General features: G+C 30.1%; 1 protein-coding gene across 1 annotated transcript in view; it reads right to left on the bottom strand.

The window, feature by feature from the left end:
* LOC142322190 (uncharacterized) overlaps positions 1-21,891 on the bottom strand; it is a 750,399-nt gene that overhangs the window by 15,150 nt on the left and 713,358 nt on the right. The window contains exons 6-10 of the mRNA XM_075360980.1: positions 16,782-20,401; positions 14,179-14,346; positions 12,389-12,517; positions 5,965-6,133; positions 3,407-3,538 (exon numbers count right to left, since the gene is read on the bottom strand). Coding sequence (XP_075217095.1) covers positions 3,407-3,538; positions 5,965-6,133; positions 12,389-12,517; positions 14,179-14,346; positions 16,782-20,401 — 4,218 coding nt within the window. The remainder of the gene's footprint in view (positions 1-3,406; positions 3,539-5,964; positions 6,134-12,388; positions 12,518-14,178; positions 14,347-16,781; positions 20,402-21,891) is intronic.

Genomic DNA, 21,891 nt, shown 5'->3' with positions numbered 1-21,891 from the left:
TATTTAAGGCATTCAAAAGATGATTTTTTCATTTTCAAGAAAACACCATAATTAGGCTTACCATATTTTTTTGGATCCAACCTAGGACATATTTTTGAAAATACTTAAAAGTCTTAACAGTTTACTGAAACATTAAATTTGATTTATTCAGTTGTATTTTTCACCAACCCCAAGTTGTGTTTTTTTTTTTCAGTCAACCCCTTTCTGTAGATCAACTGTTCCCTGTAATTGAAAAAAACTCTCTCAACTGGAGCAGATGTCCCATGCAAAGACATCAAAAACTCAACTATTTTAGAAATATTGCAACTAGAAATATCAACACATTAAAAAATGCTTTCCACTTCTCTTCAATAGTATCTGGTACTTTTTCAGAATATGGGCCACAACCTACCCTTTGGTTTTGAATCACCTGGTTCAACAATGTACGTTCATCAAATAGGTCATCAATATTTATGGAATCTTTTATAGTTTCACTAAACTTGTGCACTCTCTTCTAAATCAGACCAGGAAATTTCAGTTCATAAATTTATCCACTGAAACTTACTAACTTTATCAAAACTGGTTCTCCACAACTTTAGTATTGGATACTAGAATTATAAAAATTGTTTATGCTTGAGAAGAATTTCTGTTCCTGAACATCATTATTTTCTTTTTGAGTGCATAGCAATTCTTTGGCAGAAGATGATATAAATTTGTGGGTTTTTCTTTCCTGAAGTTGACAAATTAATTCAGAATATGTCTGAAATGCTTCTGTTTCTGTGTCAGAATTACCTTCCAATTTCAGAACTAATTATTAAATAACTGTAGACTACCATATAAAATTTTCAAAAACTGTTCACTTTCTGGATTTTCTAAAAAAATCAAATAATTTTGGGCACTTGTCACAAGATAAGAAGTATGATTTTAAAAGTAAGGAATTCTATCCATCAAAAATGGAAAGAATTCTTTTTATTGCAGGAACTTCAACCTTGTGCTGCTATGAGACAATACTTTTTTGTAATCTGTTTCCACAAATTCACAGCACTCTTTAAGTTTTGTTACTCTTACTTTTATATGTGAAAATATTTATAAACTTTATAATAACTTCTATGTCCAGGGTTAGAGAATCACATGCTGTTTGTACTGAATTGTGTACAATGTGGGCTGAACAACCAATTCCTAAAATAGGTCTAAATCATTTTTAACTTTTCTGAACACATTTTCATTCCCCTTTCTCTTCACATCACCATAATTATTGTTAGTGTAATCAGCAGTATAACAAACCAACTTTTTTCAAGTTTGTATTTATTCACACACTGCAAAAGATACTAAGTTAAAATTTGAGCAGTTTCACCTGACACTTCATCAAAATTTAAAAGTTTAACTTCAATTCCCTCCTCCAGACTGAAATATGTACAACAAGCAGAACAAGTTTTATTTCACTTCTGTTTGAGCTATCCATCGTTACTGTTACATAATTAATGCTTTCCAAAGAATGCAACACATTATCAAATATAAATGGTGAAATTATGTTAACAATAATTGCTTTGGTTTTGGTTCTAGCAGATGAAAATTTTGGGTCATATAACTTTTTAATCAGTTTAGATGTACAGTCTGATGTTTTTTGAAACTGAATTTGTGTCTAGCAGTGTTGTATGAAAATGCAGCTTCTTTAGCAGCATACTCCAGATCACTGTTATTGTGTTTATTGTTACTGTCATTACACAATTTCAAAAATTTGTATTCCTGTTGCAGGTTAACATTAAACACACATTTTCTTTTGCCCATTGCTAAACGATAGACAAAAAATGAATAGAGATATAATTATCAAAAATGTGTAGACAAGTTACCTTTACACACAAAAACAATATAAATACATTGCCCTTGTTGTGTTGCCAAATGACTAAGTAAAAGGTTGTGGTGAGATCGGTAGCCACGCCTCTGTCAAAATCGACATCAGCACTTGCTCCAAGGTCAGCTGAGAGATGCACGGCCATAAGAAAATGTTTAAAAACACGATGTTAAACATATAGGTCTAAAATTTTAAAAAATCCTTGCCAGTCATAAAATTCTCAAACCCCAGACTTTTTTGTAATCCTGGACATTACCAGTCCCTGAACAGCACTAAGAAACCAGGACTGTCCAGGTTAATCTCGGACATATAGTAAGCCTAACCATAATGATCAAGTTAATTGTCTCATTTAAGAATTATAATGTTTTATTGAAATTGGTGATTAGACACAGCAAAGTCTGGTCAAAAGATATGCAAGCACTTTTTTTGTACCAACAACTGTTTTATATATGAGAACAAAGTTATATGACCTAAATCCTTAACAAAAACAATTTAGTCTGACAGCATTAAAATAAAAAAGTTTATTATATATCTATTGTTTGGAGTGTCGCTTTATATGGAAGTGAAGCTTGGACAATCTGAGAATCTGAGAAGAAAAGATTAGAAGCTTTTGAAATGTGGTGCTATAGGAGAATGTTAAAAATCAGATGGGTGGATAAAGTGACAAATAAAGAGGTATTGCGGCAAATAGATGAAGAAAGAACCATTTGGAAAAATATAGTTAAAAGAAGAGACAGACTTATAGGCCACATACTAAGGCATCCTGGAATATTCGCTTTAATATTGGAAGGACAGGTAGAAGGAAAAAATTGTGTAGACAGGCCATATTTGCAATATGTAAAACAAATTGTTAGGGATGTAGGATACAGGGGATATACTGAAATGAAACGACTAGCACTAGAGAGGGAATCTTGGAGAGCTGCATCAAACCAGTCAAATGACTGAAGACAAAAAAAATATATATCTATCAGAGGCTGTTAAAGAGATCCAACATATAACACCATAAACTTACGGCAAAATGGAAATATGACAAAAAAAAAATCATGAAAGACATATTACTTCGAGACAATTTTATTACTTATTTATTAACAAATGCAATTTGTTGCATTTTTTCTAGTTTCTATTTGAGCACACCAAACTTCCAAATTCATAATTAGTTCCACAACAAAACCTTAAAATGGTTTTATAAACTTCAGTAGGTAACAATATTATAGCAGTACTATATTAAATCATTTAGTAATAAATTCAACAGAAAAACAACAATAAAGATAAACAAACTACATAAATTAGATGAGAATTTCATATTTTCTTCAATAAAAAAAAATTACCATGGAAAAAAAAATAATGCATTTATGTTTGCACTGATAATACTTTATCAGTAACAATTTAGATAACAAACAGACAGACAGATTAAACAGTAGTCTCCAAACGTAATGAAACTAAAAGAGCATTGTATTTGTCTATATACCATATTTTTATGATTATCAGTGATTTCAGTATTTTTTCTCTTAATTGTCTGGTCAAAGGTGGAAGTCCAAATATACAGTACCACCAAATATATGTATTATAAAATACCTGTGAATATCTTCTTTATTGTAAGCGGCATGTCACCAAGAGGTGAATCTTTTCCTCCTTCTAAACTGAATCCAAGTCCTGCACCATCTTTGTTGAGACAGACCGTAACAGCAGGACCCCATGAGACATTTTCTAAACAAAATGATAAAGAGTTAAATGTTTTCAATGATATGATCTGTGAAACATAACATGTAACATAATAAAAAACAGAAAAAACACCCAAAAAACATTTACATTAAGTGAAGATCACCTTAATACATTATAAAAGTTTCAAAAACTAATATATACTACTCTAAAACTTTATTATTCAAACATATTACTAAATTAGTAGATTTATAAATCTTTCATACAATCTAGTGATGATGAATGCTTTAAAAAACATGAGTTAAAGCTTTTAAGAATGCTTTAAAAGCACAACATTATAATTTTAAATTTGCATTGTGTGTATAGTAGAGAAATTCTTATTAACTGAGCTAGAACTCAATATACTTCAGTAATTATTGGAATGTTACCTTTATAAATTAAATAGGAAAACACTAACTTTGGCATACAGAAGGTTTAAGATTTGATTCCTAGCTTGGGCCTGGCACTTTTTCATTACAAAAAAATTATTTCATTACTTATCAAGTAAAATACTTATTTAGGAGAAAAACCATAATAATATTCTTGCATGCTGTTTTCCCGAAATTTATGCTGGAAGGAGATCTCTTACTATCACTATACAGTTTGTTAGAAAAAAGGAAGAGAGAAATATTATTTTCTGATAATAATTAAAAAATGGTTGAAATACTGTGCTGCAATAATAGTGCTATAACACAAGTTTGTCATAAAAATATGATATTTATTTTTTGCAAATAAAAAAGTTTGCAGTTTCTTTATTAAGTCTGGCCTCTGGGTTCATGAACAAAAACATATTGTTTTTTACAAGTCAGTAAATTCAACTTAATTTAAAATGGATGTTCATAAAATTTAAATTTGGTGTATATTTGGATAAAAACAATTCTTTTGTACATATAGGTAGATTTATACTGTAAAAAATGTTAACAAATAAATAAAAATAAATCAAATATAAAAAAGTATTATAAGAAGCTGAAACTGTCAGTGTACTACACAGCAGTGGGCAAACAATTTTCCAATAATGGAGACTGTAGGCTGTACTGATAAGAGTATTGTAATAAAAAACATAATTCTTTTGAAATTTGATCTCAATCTGGTAACTTTACTCAACAAAGATTCATTTACTCTTTTTTGAACTAATAATAATTCTTATTTTTCTCCCAACTTTAGTTTAACATTCTTTATATATGTATGTATATGGTCACATATACATAAATTTTTTTCTAAAAATTGTTGATTTAAAACATTTTTTAAAGACAAATCTTTCTGAAACAACACTTACCTGAATATACTTCAACTGAAGAATGCATTTCTTTATAGAATAAAAGTTTGTAGTAAAAGCATGGGTGGGAGATTTGCTTTATTTTAATAATATAAATATTGCTTATTGAATCATTATTCACTCTCTATATTGTTATATATTAATCATAAAATAAAATAAATAGAAGTACATTATAAATTAAGTATGAATAAATCATTATTATTAATGCTTGCTGTTATTGATGGCATTGCTAAGTAAGAAAATAATAATGTTACCTGATAAGTAGTATAGTGCATAATAAACAGTAACAAGTTATTACTGCATTTACAAATATTGTAAAATTTGCAATGAAATATTAATAAGTATATTATAGGTAGAATAACGTTTAACAGAAAAGTAAATAGTAGCAGTGGATTTTTTTTATTAACAATAAAGAAAACACTTTTTTAAACAATATAATAACATAAAATCTGGATTACCTTACTTTGTATATAAAAACAGAATTTCAAGTAACTGGGGTCATTTATTCAAGATTCAAATTTCCCTATGAACCATAGACATAAAAGCCTTTAATATCTTTGGAGTTTTGCTAAAAATTAGTTACTTTGAAGTTGATTATTTTCCTATCAACCAATCAGTTGTTTTCTAATTAATTTTTAAAAATGTAGAAACAACAAATCTGAACTGAATTGTTGTCTGTGATGACACATGTTCTAATATCAGTTCAAAATTTAAATATTTTAACTACTAAACTCAAATCTGTAATTTAAGTTAATTTATAAATTTGTAATTTGAGTTGGTTTAAGCATCTTGTCATTTGATATATACAAAATAATTGGAGTATGCAAAATTACATATAAAACTAATAATAGGGAAAGAGTAATGTAAGTATAAAATAATAATAAAATCTACTACAATTGAATAAATGATTAAAAACAAACTTTTTTATTCTTAAGTATCTATTGAACATAAAGTTTACTAAAGATGTACTTGATTCTAGTATATAAAAAATGGCATAGTACAGTGATGACAAACTTAATGTAAAGTTGAAATAAGAAACAATGAATACACAGAAAATGGATAGATTAAATTAGATTATTTATTGATCATAATATTGGAGGATAGATCTTTCTGTATTCTTATTGTTATATTATTATTACTTTTAGCTTCATAAAAATACCTTTTTCTGTTAATGGTTGTTCTACAGTTACATCTACTGGTTGTTCTGGAATTCGAGGAGGTCGTAAATTATTTCGAAGACTTGCAACTAGTGGATCCTCTTGGTTATCAGATTGTTGTCCTTCAGGACGCCACCTTGATACAACTAACACGACCTCTGGTCTTGGTGCCTGAAAAATAAAATTTCAAATTAAGTTATCTATATAAATAAAAATGTAAATGTCTGTTTGTTCAAAATTTAATTCTCCAAAAGTTCTTCACCGATTGCCTTGAAATTTTGACACAACTTTGCATTCGGATATACGCATGTTTTTACATACCTACTATTTATATACCGAAGATATCACACCTGTGACAGGTAAAAACATGCTTTTTTGAAAAACAGTGCTATCTGTTGGGCATAAAGCAAAGCATGCTATACTAAATATTTTACAATTCCATTTTAATGTTTCTGATATGTGTGTCCGCTACAGACTAAAATACTGGACTGATTTATACGTGGGGAAAATGGAGAAAGGGGAAAATTGAAAGAGGTAAAAGGGAAGAAGGGAAAAGTGGAAAAAAGAAAAAAGGAAAAAAACAGGGAAAAAGAGATAAAAGAAAAGGGGAAATGGGAAAGAGGAAGAGAAAATGGGGGAAATGGAATATGGTAATAATGAAAATGGGGAAAAGGAAAATGGTGAAAGAAGGGAAAGGGAAAAGGGAGAAAGGGTAAAAGAGAAAAAGGGAAAGGTTAAATTTTGTGAAGTTCTGTAATGTTCATTTTGTTAATGTTTTATCAAACTTTCAATTGTGTTGATTTAATCTATATATACTCAAATCTAGCAATAGCGAAACATTGCTGGGTCTGCTAGTTATTAATATAGTGTTTATTTATATACAGTGTCCTTTCAAATTTCCGGATGCTTATATTTGAGATAATGTCATAAACTGAACCCCAATTTGCAAGCAAGGTATGGGAATGAACAAAATGTAATGTAGAAAAAAGCAACAGAGGAGAAGAGGTACTGTTGAAATCAGCATGTGGTTATTATGTTTAAACAGAAATATTGAAGCAATAGTTAAAATTAGCTGAGTTTCAAAACAATATAGAAACTCTTACAGTACACAATATGCAATAAACAACTTCTGTAGCTGATGATGCTAGATTCACATCATTGAAAAATTTAAATTATTTGTGAAGTATTCAAAAAAGTGAATTGATTATGATTTTAAAAATTATTTAAATGATTTGTAGAATAAAACAATATTTGTTTATGATGTTCTTACTGCATGATGGTTAACTAGTTCCAGTTTTGATTCTATTCAGAGATCTGGCATTTGAATGATTTTAAATAACATTAAAAAAAAGTTACTCCAATGGAGATATATATGTTGTAACTATTCTATACATATTTAAAAATTGGTACATGAACATAACTACATATATTAAGAAACATTTTATACAATTTAAAAAATGATAAAAATATCAGTTTCATTAACTTCAATTTGAGGAAACTTTCCTGTATTCACTTAAATTTAATTTATTTTTATCTGTATTTGTAGGAATTATAATTTTTTTCATTTAACCATCAATATCTTAAGAACATAAGACTTCATTTTAATGAACCCAAAATCAAAAATAAGATGTAAAATATTTTAAAATTTTATTTGCTAGCATTTTTTATTTGTCACTCATAGAGTATAGAATTAATTGGCTAATAAATGTTAATCTCAATTTTTTGCTTCTTACAGTAGTGATTATCTTTATTTGACATATGGGGGATTGATATCTTTAAATACAATAAAGTAGCAAATGTAATGATAGATATCAATCTATTTGTGATAAAGCAGTTTCAACTTTGCATATAAAAATAAAATATTTTAATCAATTAGATAAATAATCAATATTATGTTTATTAGAGGTCAGAGATCTTAGTTTGAGGTATTATTGGTACTCAAGAAGAGCATATTTACTATGATGAGAGGCACTCCTAGTGAACTACAGAACAGATGATATCATTGTTTTGCTATCATATGAGTTCAACTGCTATCATATTACTTTAAATAATCAGTTAAATAATTTGACAGACTGTGTTTTATTTCTTTTTGTATTCATAACAAATACTGCATGAAATTAATTCATAAATTTTAAAAGTAAACAAAATACATACACTTATCAAGATAAATGATACTTTTTATGCTGTATTAACTGACGAGTTATTGTTTGAGTATAGTGATTCTATGATGTAAAATAATTTGTTCTTAATTCTGGCAAAAATGGAATATAACGTAAAATAATACATTCCAGTGAATATAACTATAGTATATACACTAATTTAATAAGGGTCATTTTTATTTTATTGTAACATTAAAAATTTAATTTCATTAATTAGTGTTTAAAATATTAGATTTTGAAATATAGAACATTTTTTACAAACTTTAATATATAATCTCTTTGTTTTAAATAAGATAAATGGGGATTTTATGAATTAAAAGCTTATTATTAATTTCATCTTTTATGGCTGCATAAGATCACTTTAGTCAGTTCGTTATCCAAGTCTCTTTGAAGGGACTATTCGGGCCTTGCACTCCTCCCAGTGATTTTTCATATGTTCTGATTGCCATCTGCATGTTGAAAATGTTTGTGTAGTGAGTTTTTTCTTGTGAGTGTGGAGTGACTATTTTAGCTCTTGATTTTTAAAAAAATTATCTTGTCTGTGGTGTCTTCTGATGTAAGGCCAATTTCCTTCAGATCCTCTCTTATTTCTCTGATCCATCTGCATCCTGTCTTGGTGTTTTTCAAGTCGAGATTGTAGTATACCAGCTGCTTCAGAACTTAAATCTTGCATCCTCATGATATAAGAATGATATAAAGAATCCTAGTCTCCTCTTATGTATGATATCCATGATGGATTCTAACTCTTTGTACGTGACTTTGTTGGGCACATTCCACCACTCCTGTCTTTCTGGTACTTTTTGTTGATGCAGGTTCTTCTAATTCTTCTTTTGATCTTTTGGAGTCTGTCAGTCTTTGATTATTTGTTTAGGTGGAAGAGTGTTTCTGAGAGGTGAAAGAAGAGTGCAGCATATGTGGTTTCTGATTTTATAACTGTGTTGTAGTGTCTTACTTTTGCGTTTATGAATAGACATTTTTTACTGTAGGTGAACCAGGTTAATTTTTGTGCTTTAGTGAGTTTTTCTTCATATTTTGAGGTCAATTTTATTTGCAATGTTTTGGGAGTTCTAATATCTGAGTTTTAGCTTTCTCTATGATGTTTGTTAGCAGTGCAATGACATTGGCGAAATCAAAGAAGTTTCTTTTGATTTTTTGGACTATTTTTATTTTTGGAGTGCTTTTATTGAGCCATTCCCTCATTACCATTCTCACAGTGCAGTTGAGAGTCATCGCCTTGCCGCAGTCTGTTTTGATTTCAAATATTTCCAAGAGTTTGCTTCTGAATTTCAATTTTGACTTGTTTGTGTGGGTTAGTTTTATGATATTTATTAATTTGGGATGTAGTTAAAGGTATCTTAGAATTTTTAGTAAGGATTCTCTGTGGATGCTTTCCTGACATCTACAAATGTTATCTCCATGTCTCTGCTTCTTTTTCTGTTATAATCCATTATTAGCTTGAGACTCATGATCCAGTCTGAACAGCTCCTCCAGGGTCTGAAACCTCCTTAGTGTTCTACTTCTTTCTCAAGTTGTAAATCGGTCCTGTTGAAGATGATTCTTGAAAGGATTTTGTATGCTGTATCTAGTAGTGGGCTTCCCCTGTAGTTGTTAGGGCCTATTTTGTTTGTTTTTTTGTGTAGAAAGTGGGTGAGAGCTCTCGTCAACTGTTCTGGTAGTTCTTCTTTGATCCAGATGTTGGCAAGCTGTTGATGAAGTGTGATTTTTGCCGATCATCCTGCATGTTTCCAGATCTCTACAAAGGTCTGATCTTCTCCCATAGCTTTGCAATTCTTCATCTCACCCAGTAGTTGGTAGATTCCTATTATTGTGGGAGGGTTGATGTTTTCTGGTGATGTTGTTGTTGGGGTTTAGGTTAAAGTTTAGGAACCCGCCGGCTTGGTCTAGTGGTGAATGCGTCTTCCCAAATCAGCTGATTTGAAAGTTGAGAGTTCCGGTGTTCAAGTCCTAGTGAGTCAGTTATTTTTATAAGGATTTGAATACTAGATCGTGGATATCAGTGTTCTTTTGTGGTTGGGTTTCAATTAACCACACATCTCAGGAATGGTTGAACTGAGACTGTACAAGACTACACTTCATTTACACTCATACATATCATCCTCATTAATCCTCTAAAGTATTATCTGAAAGGTAATTATCGGAGGCCAAACAGGAAAAAGAAAGAAAGAAAGGTCAAAGTTTAGGAGTTTTGTTGGTTCTTTGCAATTTAGGAATTTGTTGAAATAGTTGTGTTCTGTGTTGTCTATATCAGGATGAAAAGGTTATATCAATAACTATAAAAAAGTATAGTTTTAACAAATGTACTCAAACACAACTGTAGCACATAAATAAATATAATTCTTTGGAAAATTACTGAATATAAATGAATTACTTTCATACTAATGGTGCCCTTCTTCTAATGGCCTTTTAGAGCTATTTACCAGCCCTTTTTCAGTGGAGTATCTGGTAGCAATAAAAACTTGAAAGTGAGCTACTTAATATTCAATAATTGTTAAGTATTATCAAGTTTTCATCATGCAGTTAATTATTACCAGGTAGTATTTACTGTTATTACAGTACATAAAAGATTCAGTTTTGTTTGGTTTTGATTAACCCAAACCAAACTGAATTTGAAAGGTTGGCAGAAGACTGAACAAACAACAAACTTTTTAATGCAGCAGAAAGAGATTAAATTTAAATTGATTTAAAAAAAAGTAATTTGTAACCAAAGGTAAAAAAAAAATCTACTTCAGGTAATCTCAAATGAAAAAAGAGAGAATAACAGCATTAGCATAATCCTTTGGCAACATCTTATACAAACATCCTCGAGTATAAAAAAGAATTGAGCAAAGTACACTTTCTGTTTATTATCATAGTAATATAATTTAATTTATTTGAAACTCAGTTCTATGATAAATTTATACAAAGTGTAATAGGTTTTTAGCCATAAAGAGTTACCATGAAAAGTGATTTTATTTATTGATAAAACTCCAACATATTCACAAATGGAATTTAGGTGAATTTTGGTGAAGTGGAATTTATAAAAAATTCTACCCACCATTACCAATCTGATGCAACCAATGGATCACAACACGTGCTGTAAAAAGTAATTTTCATGGAATTTTATTATGCATTGAATATCATTAAAAATCCCATTTTTAGTAATAATAAATATGAAAAATATTTTTTACTATTATGCCCAAACATGGCAGAAACTAACATTTGGAACAAACATACTAGAAAGTATTAAACATTTTTTTAATACTTTCTATGTAATATGCTTCTGGTTAAAAATAAATTTCTTACATTTTTGAGATTTTTGGTGAAATTCCTGATGTTTTAGAGAAAAGCAAGCTGTATCTTATGATCATGCAGATAAAATCATGTACATATTCTTTCCCTTAATTATTGGTACCTCCAAACAATGTAGTTGCTTACAGTAAGAGTTAGGCATTTCAGATTTTATTTTTTTCCACTAAAGACACGAATCAATAACCACCAAGGTAGTTGTTATGAAATTTTAGTATGACAGCAGGAAAAAAGTCAACTAAGAATGAATTCAAAATAAAATCTCTGATCTCTTTAAAAAGAAAAAAAAATACATTATACTCTCATTTTCATGCACAAAACTGTGATTTAACTTTCAGTTAACAAGGTTTTTATAAATTTTTTCTATTGTGTACTTTTAATATTTACAATAATTTTCTGGTATGTACAGAAATTTATAAGATGTTGAAGTTAAATTTTTGGAACTGGAAAATAGTTTCATTTTTCACTTAACTTTTTAAATTACATAAAAAGACAGTATATAAGACACACACACACACTCTCTCTCTCTCTCTCTCTCTCTCTCTCTCTCTCTCTCTCTCTCTCTCTCTCTCTACATATGGGTGTGTGTGTGTGTGTGTGTGTGTGTGTGTGTGTATTTATTTTTTATTTTTGAAAGTGTACAAGCCAAGTTTTTAGCATGTATTCATTTTTATGTCATGTGGCTTGTACATATACATATAAGAACAACTTCAATGAACTTAAGGAGGAAACTGGATTCCTTCTTTTGCCAAATTTTTTTTTAACTAGATATGTATGGAATTCAGTTCTCATCTGACTTTTATAACTCTTTGTTAAATATAGTAAATTATAGCTTTTATAAAATATTTTGTTATATCCTACGTTACTACTGAAGGCTTTATCTGTTTTTTACATTCATGTTATTTTAATATGATATTCATTTCTATGGCAGTTATTAATTACTTTTAAACATATAAATCACCTTGAGTATAGTAAGCGATTCTCGATGAGTCATGCCTTTCATGCTACGTCCATTAATTGATAGTATTCTGTCTCCTTTTTGTATGCGACCATCTCGATCAGCAGGACTACCAGCCAAAACCTTATGAACCTAAAAGTTGAAAATTTAAAACCTTTAATAATACAAAAAATTAATATGAAATTATTATGAAGTGATATCAAACAAATATTTTCTGAACACGGAGTTGAAATTAGTTGGAATTCATTTATATCATTACAATAATTTTTAATACCTCGCTAAGTAGTATTCAGTTCTGTACAGTTGCTGGCATGACAAACAAACTGAACACAGTTTATTTCTTACAAATAAACTTTAGACTATGACTAAATATAGTACATGTTTACAAAAATAGTCATACATAACTAAACGAGTTACATGTGGCCTTGTTAAAAAATCCCTCTTCATCAGACTGCATACTTTATTGATTATTTTGTTTAACATCAGAAATCTATGAGAATGTTTATTTTTCAAACTTACGTACCCATTTTACTTTAACTTATGTAATTTACAGAAATCTATTTACAGTTCATTATCTCTTTGTCTCAGGACTGAAATTATTATTATTATTGGTTGAAAGGATCAGACAAATGAGGAAGATGGTGGAAACAAACAATGAGAAAATTACATAGATATTGAAATTCAAATTGTTAAGAAGTCATAATTTAAATTAATTCAAACAAATATGACTAAATACTGAATGATGTTTATCATAATCATAATTTTTTCATATGTATACTCATATATATATATATATATATTTCTCTATTCCTTTTCTGAAATATGTAATATACTCACCAACTAAGAGATGCGTCAAAAGGAATTATCCAGAAATACGAAAAACAAACAGTTGTAGATAGTACATCAGTACATCATCAGTTTTTATAGGTCAAACAATATGAAAATTTTAGATAATTTACCATATTTTCTTGACATTAGCCACTAATTATTTCACCTTGCTCAGAATTGATTCTGAAATTGCAGTAATATTAGGACCTGAAAGAAGTCATCTAGCTATCAAGAAATCAAGAAGCTCAGTTTTCAAAGAATAGGTACAAGTTTACAAAAATTAATGTTCAAAAATGTGTTTAGCTGAAAAGAACTACTTTTAAGAAAATGAACAAATCTTTTTACTGTACACTTTTGAATACTGAATTTACACATTGAACAATTATGAAGCGGTATGTAAACAGACAAATAATTTTTATTTATTTATTCATTATTTCTCCTCTCCTCTTTTTTACATAATTTCATAGCTACATTATATTTTCATACAAAAAACATTCTTATATCAAATTAATTGTTAGTTGTACTTAAAACCTAGTAACACTAGTTACTAGTTTATAAACATGACATGTTAATAATGATAATAAACATTTATCATAGATTAATTTAAAAATACTTATGTAGTAATAAGCAAAGTTTTATTATAAAGTTCAATGTCATATATACATATATTTGTAATTTGATAATTAATGGTAGTTTGCATGTCAGTAGAGACAAAAGTAAATGTAAAGAGGGATTTGAGATGTGGCTGTGAAAAGATAAAACTGAGAATAAGGTAGTTGACAAGAGTTCAAAATAAATCACAGAGGAAGAAAGTTTGAGCAAAATCTTGAAAAAATAAACTGGTGGACGAGAAGAGTTAGAGAGTCATTTATTAAGCTATCAAAAGTGAGTTAATTTGATAATGATAAACTTTTAAGATAAATAATTTAACAAATGTATCTTTAATAAAAAAAAAAAAACGTTACCGTTATTTCTTTAGCCTCATAATCAGCACCACCAGCTAAAGTGATTCCAACACTTCCACCTGAAGTATCTCTATGCAATATTACTACTAGAACTTCATGGCTGCAACCACTGCCACCAGTAGTCTCTTCTAAAGTTTGATTGGCGTCATCAATAAGCTGCTGTAACTCCTTTATAACACAAGTAATTGGACTATATTAAAAATCATAGCAACATAAGATAATCAATCAATTTTTGCATAAATATATTTCAATTGTAATATTAAAACTAGATATATTTAAAAAAATAAAATTGTAAATATATTTAAATTAATTCTTTTAGGTAGAGCTAGAATAAGTGAATCAAGGCATCAGCCCCCAGACCTCATCATTTTAATTAGTTTCATCACACCAAAAATATTATTTAAAAGTACATAAAAGACACTTTGTCTATTTATAGTACTTCTAGTTAGGCATCATAAGGGTCTCACCTTATATAAACATTACTCCCTTGTAGCATGCAATACTAAAGTACTCTACTTTACAAAGTAAAGTGTTTCACCACATTTTAATTCATAGACTCAGATTTCTGAACTAGTTAATCTACTCGTTATTATATAAAAAAATTCTTATGAAGAATAAATCTTTCTGCAATAAAAATCCTTCTATTGATGAATTAAGATTGTAGTCTATTAGAAAGAAGAAATAAAAAGAAAAAAAACAGTGGAGCAGTGAAAATTTTCATAGAAGTTCATTTTTACCAGCTCTCCCAGGATTCAGTGAGTACACAACACAGTAAAAAGTGTTGGTAATTTTATGAATGGGAGGGAGGGGACACATTTGTTTTCAAACATCATTAAAAATTTAAGTTTATAAAAAAAAGCCATATCTATTTTAAAAGTATTAAAATTCCGCAGTCTGTTTTCTGTCAGTGGCTAAGTAACAAAAGTTGGTTGAAGTAAAATATTTGAAATATTTTCCTTCTGAAAAATGTAATTTTAATTCTTCTTTTATTATTCACTTGAAAACAAATTTTACATGGAAAAACTGTTTAAAATGAAACTGATAGCTTCCAAATTAGCTTTTATTTGATTTCTATCCATTACTTTATGACAAAAACTAGCCACGTTAAGTCAAAAAAATTTTTTTTATAAAGAAATAGTACTATGTAATAAAAATAACTCATTATAAAGTGATTAAAAAAAAATTAGTATGACATTTTAGATACACCAGCACACACAATAGCAGAAAAATTAATTCAGAGAATTTCTATGTATATGTTTTTATTTAGGTAAAAAAAAATAATAATTGTAATACTATGTCCTGCATTTTTATATTCTGTTCATTCACTTGTTTTGGTATTGATTGATTCAATGACTGACTGTCTTACTTAATTTTTTCATCATGAAATTATACTTCTATCACATATTCTGTCAAATTAGGTTTTATAGAGTAATCTGACGAGCAATTTTTAAAAATTTTTATCGATGCCACAGTTCTATTACTGGGTTTATATGCATATCTGGGGAAGTTGCCTAACTGATGAAGCCCTTATAATTTTTTCCTGAAAAGAATTCCATTGCTTTGTGAATTGTGTGACAAGGAGCAAGGTCTTGGAGGAAATCAGATTTTCATTTTGTACCTATGTAATTATTTGATATTCAAAATATAAAAATAACTATTATTCTACACTGTTCCTTCAACAGGTACTGACATACCTGGTCCTTCTTATGTAAAACTACCTCAAAATATTTTATTGGACTAAAATTCAGAGGACTGATACATATGAGCAGGAGACAATTCAGTGTCTGATGATTTTCTTACAAAAAAATCCTCTGGCTCTCATCTAAAAAACAACACATTTTCCATTGTCCAATCCTTGAACTTTTGTGCCCAGTAAAACATCTTTTTCAATTTTTTAAAATTTTAAAATTTATGTTTTTGCTGGTTCTCTTATCTTCCTTCCAGCTTCCAGCAGCCTATCTCCAACTGTCCTGATATGAACATTCATGCTCCTGACTTCTAAGTAATGCTTTAAGTTTATCAATTTATTATATAATTATTATTTTTAGCCTTGGATTTATTACACTCTTTCTGATTAATAAAGGATCTAATAATAAAGGAATTGTTTTATATTTACATCCACATTTCCCTTAAAAAGTAGAAGAAAATGATGCAAACTTTATGACTATACCTGCCCCACACTTCTTTCTTGTGCTAACTTCTCTGTAATACATTTGCATTCTACAACTAAATGCCAAACATAGATAATTTCCTTGAGGTTGTATTCATTTCATTGCAATAAAATAAATAAGGAATTTACAATATTTTCAGCAAAAAGAAAGATAAAAACACTAAAAAACAGATGAGAAATAAAAAATAACAGACCATAAAAGCAATAAAAAACCTCTCATAATCTCAAACACTTACTTCAGGCTGTAAGACATGTGAAACCAAGGCTAAGAAAGAAGGAAAAAATCGTTGGATTCATTTTTCTGCTATTGGGACATATTCTCCATAGAAAACACATTAGTACAGGGCAAACAGTTTTATATTATTAAATATACGCCTTAGTATGAGTAATATGAAACAAAAATAAATAAATAAACAAAACCCAAAGAACTTACCTGTTGTGAAATAAGACTTGTGGATGATGCCAATGAAGTGATACTTCCAAACTGTTGTTCCTTTTGTAGATTTGTTATTGAATCATAGTGAGTGGATGTAGGTGCACAACTATCCTCACTTGTTGTGGAATCTAGAGACGAGACTCTTGCATGGATATGGTTAAGATTACTATTATTAAAATGATTAGAACCATTTGATACAGGTGGTGTCTTTACAATCCTGCTACTGATATTACTAACAGATGGAACATCTGGTTTTTCAAATGCTTTTCTAATGTCATTAACACTAACTGAGTGTCTACTGTTTGTAGATAATTTGACTGAAGAAGGTGAAAGTTTCGTATTAACATTTTCTTTGCTTCTGGAATTGTTTCTCTCTTGTTTATTATTGTTTATAATATAATCAACATCATTATCATCATAAACATCATTGTACATTTCTTTCTTTGATTTACTGCCAGCTGAATCCAGACTAATTGATTGTGATGGTAATTTTGAAACAGTTTTACTGCTTTTAACAGGACTAACACTATTACTGTTATTGATTCTTCTATTCAGTTTGTCATCAATATTTGAATTATTACATTTATTATTATTACTATTATTATTATTATTATTATTATTACTATTATCATTATTGTTATTTTTATTATTACTACTATGACTATTAGAATTTTTCAGATTATTTTCTTTTGTTATTCTTTTAATAAAAGGTTTTGAAGGAAGGTCACTTTCTTCAATTGTGGACTCACTATCTCTTCTATTATTTTTATTATTAATAAATACATTGTTTATATCTTCCTTAAAAACACTGTTATCACATTTTATTTTGGTATTATTTTCACCATTATTATCTTTATTGTAAGATATTTTAGAATCTGTAGGATAATCAAAATCAATTCCATCCATACTTGGTGGACTGCTACTACTACTTGTATCTGAAAATTTTGACTCCAACTCATTAGGAAGTGAATCGGGTCCATCAGTTACTTCCATTTCTACATAGGCTACTTTTGTTGAAGGAATGACAGGGAAATCTTTCTCACATGATGATGGAGATAATAACTGATAATGTATCATATCATTTTCATTCATGCTCGTTAATGCCGCTTCTTCATTTATACCTTCTTCTTCTTCTTCTTCTTCTTCTTCTTCTTCTTCTTCTTTCTTTAATGTTTTATTAAGTTTATTGATAAAATTATTGTTCTCATTATCTTTCTCATTTTCATTTTTATCACAGTGAACATTACCATCAGTTATGTCGTTTGAATTAGGATTTTCAAATTTCCTTCTGATTAATGGTGAACCTACTTTTAAATCTTGTCCGCTGCTGTACCTAGCCGATGATAAAACATTTTTCCTGTTTATGGCTTCAACGCTTTGAGCTTTCAATACTCTTCTATTTAAACTATCGCTAGAAGAACTGCTGCAGCTAGCTTGTGATCCTGAAGTTAGGGTCGATCCAGTAGAAGATGCCGCTGATGCTGTTGTTTCGGATGATAATGTTCTTCTTAAAGTTCTTCTATCACCACTGCTAGTAGAATTTGATGGTGAAACGAGTAAGTGTTGGCATTCTGAACTCAATGACGACTGTTCATCATCGTTAACTCTTTGATGATTGTCAGGCAGTGGTGAAGTCGGGGGTGAAAAATCATGTGAAATACTTGATCTGCTTGAACTAACTGCTGAATCATTATCACTTTCTTCTCCACCCGACCTCCTAGAATCAGCAGATAAATGATTTTTACTACAATTTGACATTTTTATTAATGGTGTTACATGTGGCTCATTTATACCACATTTATCATTATTACTGACACTATTATTAATTTTATAATTAGACTGTCTAGACTTCATTGAATCTTTTTCCTGCCTGGTAGACATCATTTTAATGTCAGGAGAACTAGCAGTACTGCTAACAAATTCAAAACTTACATCCGATCTTGTAGGAGACGTTATACTTTCTAATGATTTTGGCGGTTCATTATTCTGTACTAACGAAGGTGTATAAGAAATATCTGATGATTGATAATTTATGCAATTATTCTGTTGACTATTCAATTTGGTGTGTTTATTTGATGATTTGTTATAATTATTTGTAACAAAATTATTATTATTGCTGTTGTCAAAATAAGGTCTTAATTCTTCACGACTTGAACTTAATGATGATGAAACTGATGATGCAGAAGATGAGATTCCATAAAGTGCCAATGATTTTCTTTTAAATGCCGGAGAGTACTTTGGTAGATCATTCACAGTGGCTGCTTCATTCTTCCATGGTGGTGAAGTCATCAGACTTTGAGGAGTAGTCGGTGACTTAATGTTGTTTGGACTTAAAAAGTTACACCCTATTTTATTATTATATGAACTGAAACAATTTCTTGAATCAGTGCTAACAGAATTACCATTTTTCTTTGATGGTAAAACAGAATCTTTGCTGATAATTTCTGGAAGATCAACAATGGTCTGTTGCATAAGAGGTACTTCAGCTACTTTTTCTGGTATAACTAATCCTCTTAATTTTGAAATGCTACGTCTTCGTTGCTCAATAAGAGCATTTAGAGAAGCCCTTCTTGCTTCTTCTGTGCTGGATTTGTTCAATGAATTTGGCACACATTTATTTAAATTAGAGCCGACATCGACAAGACTTTGAGAACGTGAATGTAATTTACTTCCGACAGTAAAACTCATTGCTCGTGACAAACCTGGCTTATTGTCTAGACTAGGAGGTTGTGTCGAAGTCAATGACGTTTTCCGTTCTGTGTGGTGTTTCCTAGGCAGTGTACTTGAATATCCGACCGCATAAGAAGGAGAAACAGTGGGTGATAAGGATGACTCAGGAGAACATGAAGAATATGCTGATGATGAACACGACGATGATGATGACAAGGCAAGATCCACTGAACTCTGAGCTCTATTTACAAAATCTAAAGCGTTTGACGCAATTTTATTTTGCTTCCCTGTAACATCTACCATACTATTGTAAGTCGATCCACCCTTCTTCATAGTCGATCTACAGTTTGGATTAGAAGAATCTGACTGATGTAGACCTGATGTGACTTTATCTACAGACATTACTGACTTTGAGAGATTTCTAACGGAAGGTAAGGTACTGGAAGAATCTGTTCCATTAAATACATCTTCTGAACTTTTAAACCTATTGAGTTTCCTAATAGCAGCCGGTTGACTACACGGTGAAACAGGTGATTCGTCGTTTACGTTGGAGAACATGGCAATTTTATCTCTGACGCTCTTTTCACTTTTTTCGTCGTTACGCCAACAGGCTGAACGTCCATGCGGTTTTAACGGTATTTCATCAGAATTTGATGTTATAGAACCACTCGAATACTTTCTTAAAGGCTCTTGTTCGTCTACAGTATTCGGATGGAACTGTTTCATAATTACTGGTGGCGGGGAACAAGGTAAAGGCGGAGGTGGATGCATTTTTGAATTTGGATCCGGAAGAATCCCTTTTTTAATGTTCGGCGGATCAGGACAAGGTTCCTGGTAGTTGGGAGGAAATTCGTGGCCATCGGGCGGCATCCGAGAAAAGCTCGGGGGTGGCGACAAATTCAGGGTGGCAGCAACAGACGAAGCCGAGTCCATAGCTGCATGTGAACCTGAAATAAAGAGAGAAAACTTATTACACTCTGTGTTATTCTTCTAGAGAATGTTATTTTCAGGAATGTTTATCAGTCACATCAGTTTGCCAACAACCGTTTGGTTATGACTCCTAATAACAAAATTATTCTTTTTCAATCATACTTAATAGTAAACATCTGTCAATAAAGTACTGATCTAAAGTTAAAGTCAACCACAATTTTGTATAAAAAAATGCCAAGAAACAAACTGGATAAGAATAAAATTTGTGAATTTTTAAGTAAAAAAGGTGGAGATGAGCAAGAGTTGAATTCCAATTCCGATAAAATCTTGGCATTTCTTTATATTCGTTCAATTCTTATCGTGTCTAATAAACATACTTTTAAAAGGTTCTTCGCAACTTTGGGAATAAAAAAATTAAAATTGTGTCTGCAAAAGATACTGATGTACACCTCAGGGATTAGTGAGATGAAGAAAGCAGATTTTTATATTAAAAAATAAAAAATACTACAGTTAAAGGAAGTAAACGAGACGGAAGATATATTTCAATGGATATGTTTAATAAAAACAACGTTAGTGGGAACAGAGGTAAAAGTGTACAAGTAAAGGAGAGGACTACATTTAGGTCGAGATTAAACTTGCAACGGTTAGAAAAGATCAGCTAACATGATAACTGTTCTATTAGAGTTCAGGAGCCCGGTTGGAAGTTGAAATTTCGTTAACAGTTGTCTTTCTTTCTGTAAGATGAATTTTTAAATTTAACTCTAAAACTGATTTTTCTAAAATACGGCCCCCAAACCATGATGATCCTAAAAATACAGTTATTCTCTCTGGATTTTACAGAATTTCTTTCTGGGGAGTGTAAGTGGAAATTAGGATAATAAATCTGTTCCCCTCAAATATGATTACGAATATTTACATTCAAAAGATAAATAGCAGGATGAAAGGAAACTATTCTGAAAATACTGATAATTTATATTCTGTATTTATTTTATCTAATGCAAAATTAAAATAAATAATTCCTGTTAGACGGAAAATTTGGTTAGGTTTTAATTACGTCAGGCAAAGATGCCGTTAGAATAATACTCAGATTGTGTATTAAGATGAATATAAACATCACCAGATTATTTTACTTTAAAATAGAACCCAAGGAGTTGATACACGACAAAATAAATCGTTAACTAGTGTATTAAACTAGTATCCATCCGGATCGAAAGATGAATGAAACGCAGCCGAGGGAGCAGGGGGGGTCGATTGTAATTCGCAGAGGGACCGCCATATAAGGTGCCGACTTGTTACGAGTTACAGCCACTTTTACTTTTCTTTTGAAACGACGCACAACAATCGAGCGACTGATTAATGATTTGTCATAATGAATTCTTTTATTCTTTTAACAAGAATGCAACCGCAGTTTCTGAGGTCAACTAGTCAGCCGGCAGACTAATGTTAGCCATCAGATTTACTGTCCCCGCCCCACATTAGCAGAATAGGCCCCCCACACTTCTTACAT

Source organism: Lycorma delicatula, chromosome 3, assembly GCF_047948215.1.
Source record: "Lycorma delicatula isolate Av1 chromosome 3, ASM4794821v1, whole genome shotgun sequence".
Classification (NCBI taxonomy): Eukaryota; Metazoa; Arthropoda; class Insecta; order Hemiptera; family Fulgoridae; genus Lycorma; species Lycorma delicatula.
The sequence above is the reverse complement of the archived record's forward strand: the minus strand, read 5'-3'. Positions and strand labels throughout refer to the sequence as shown.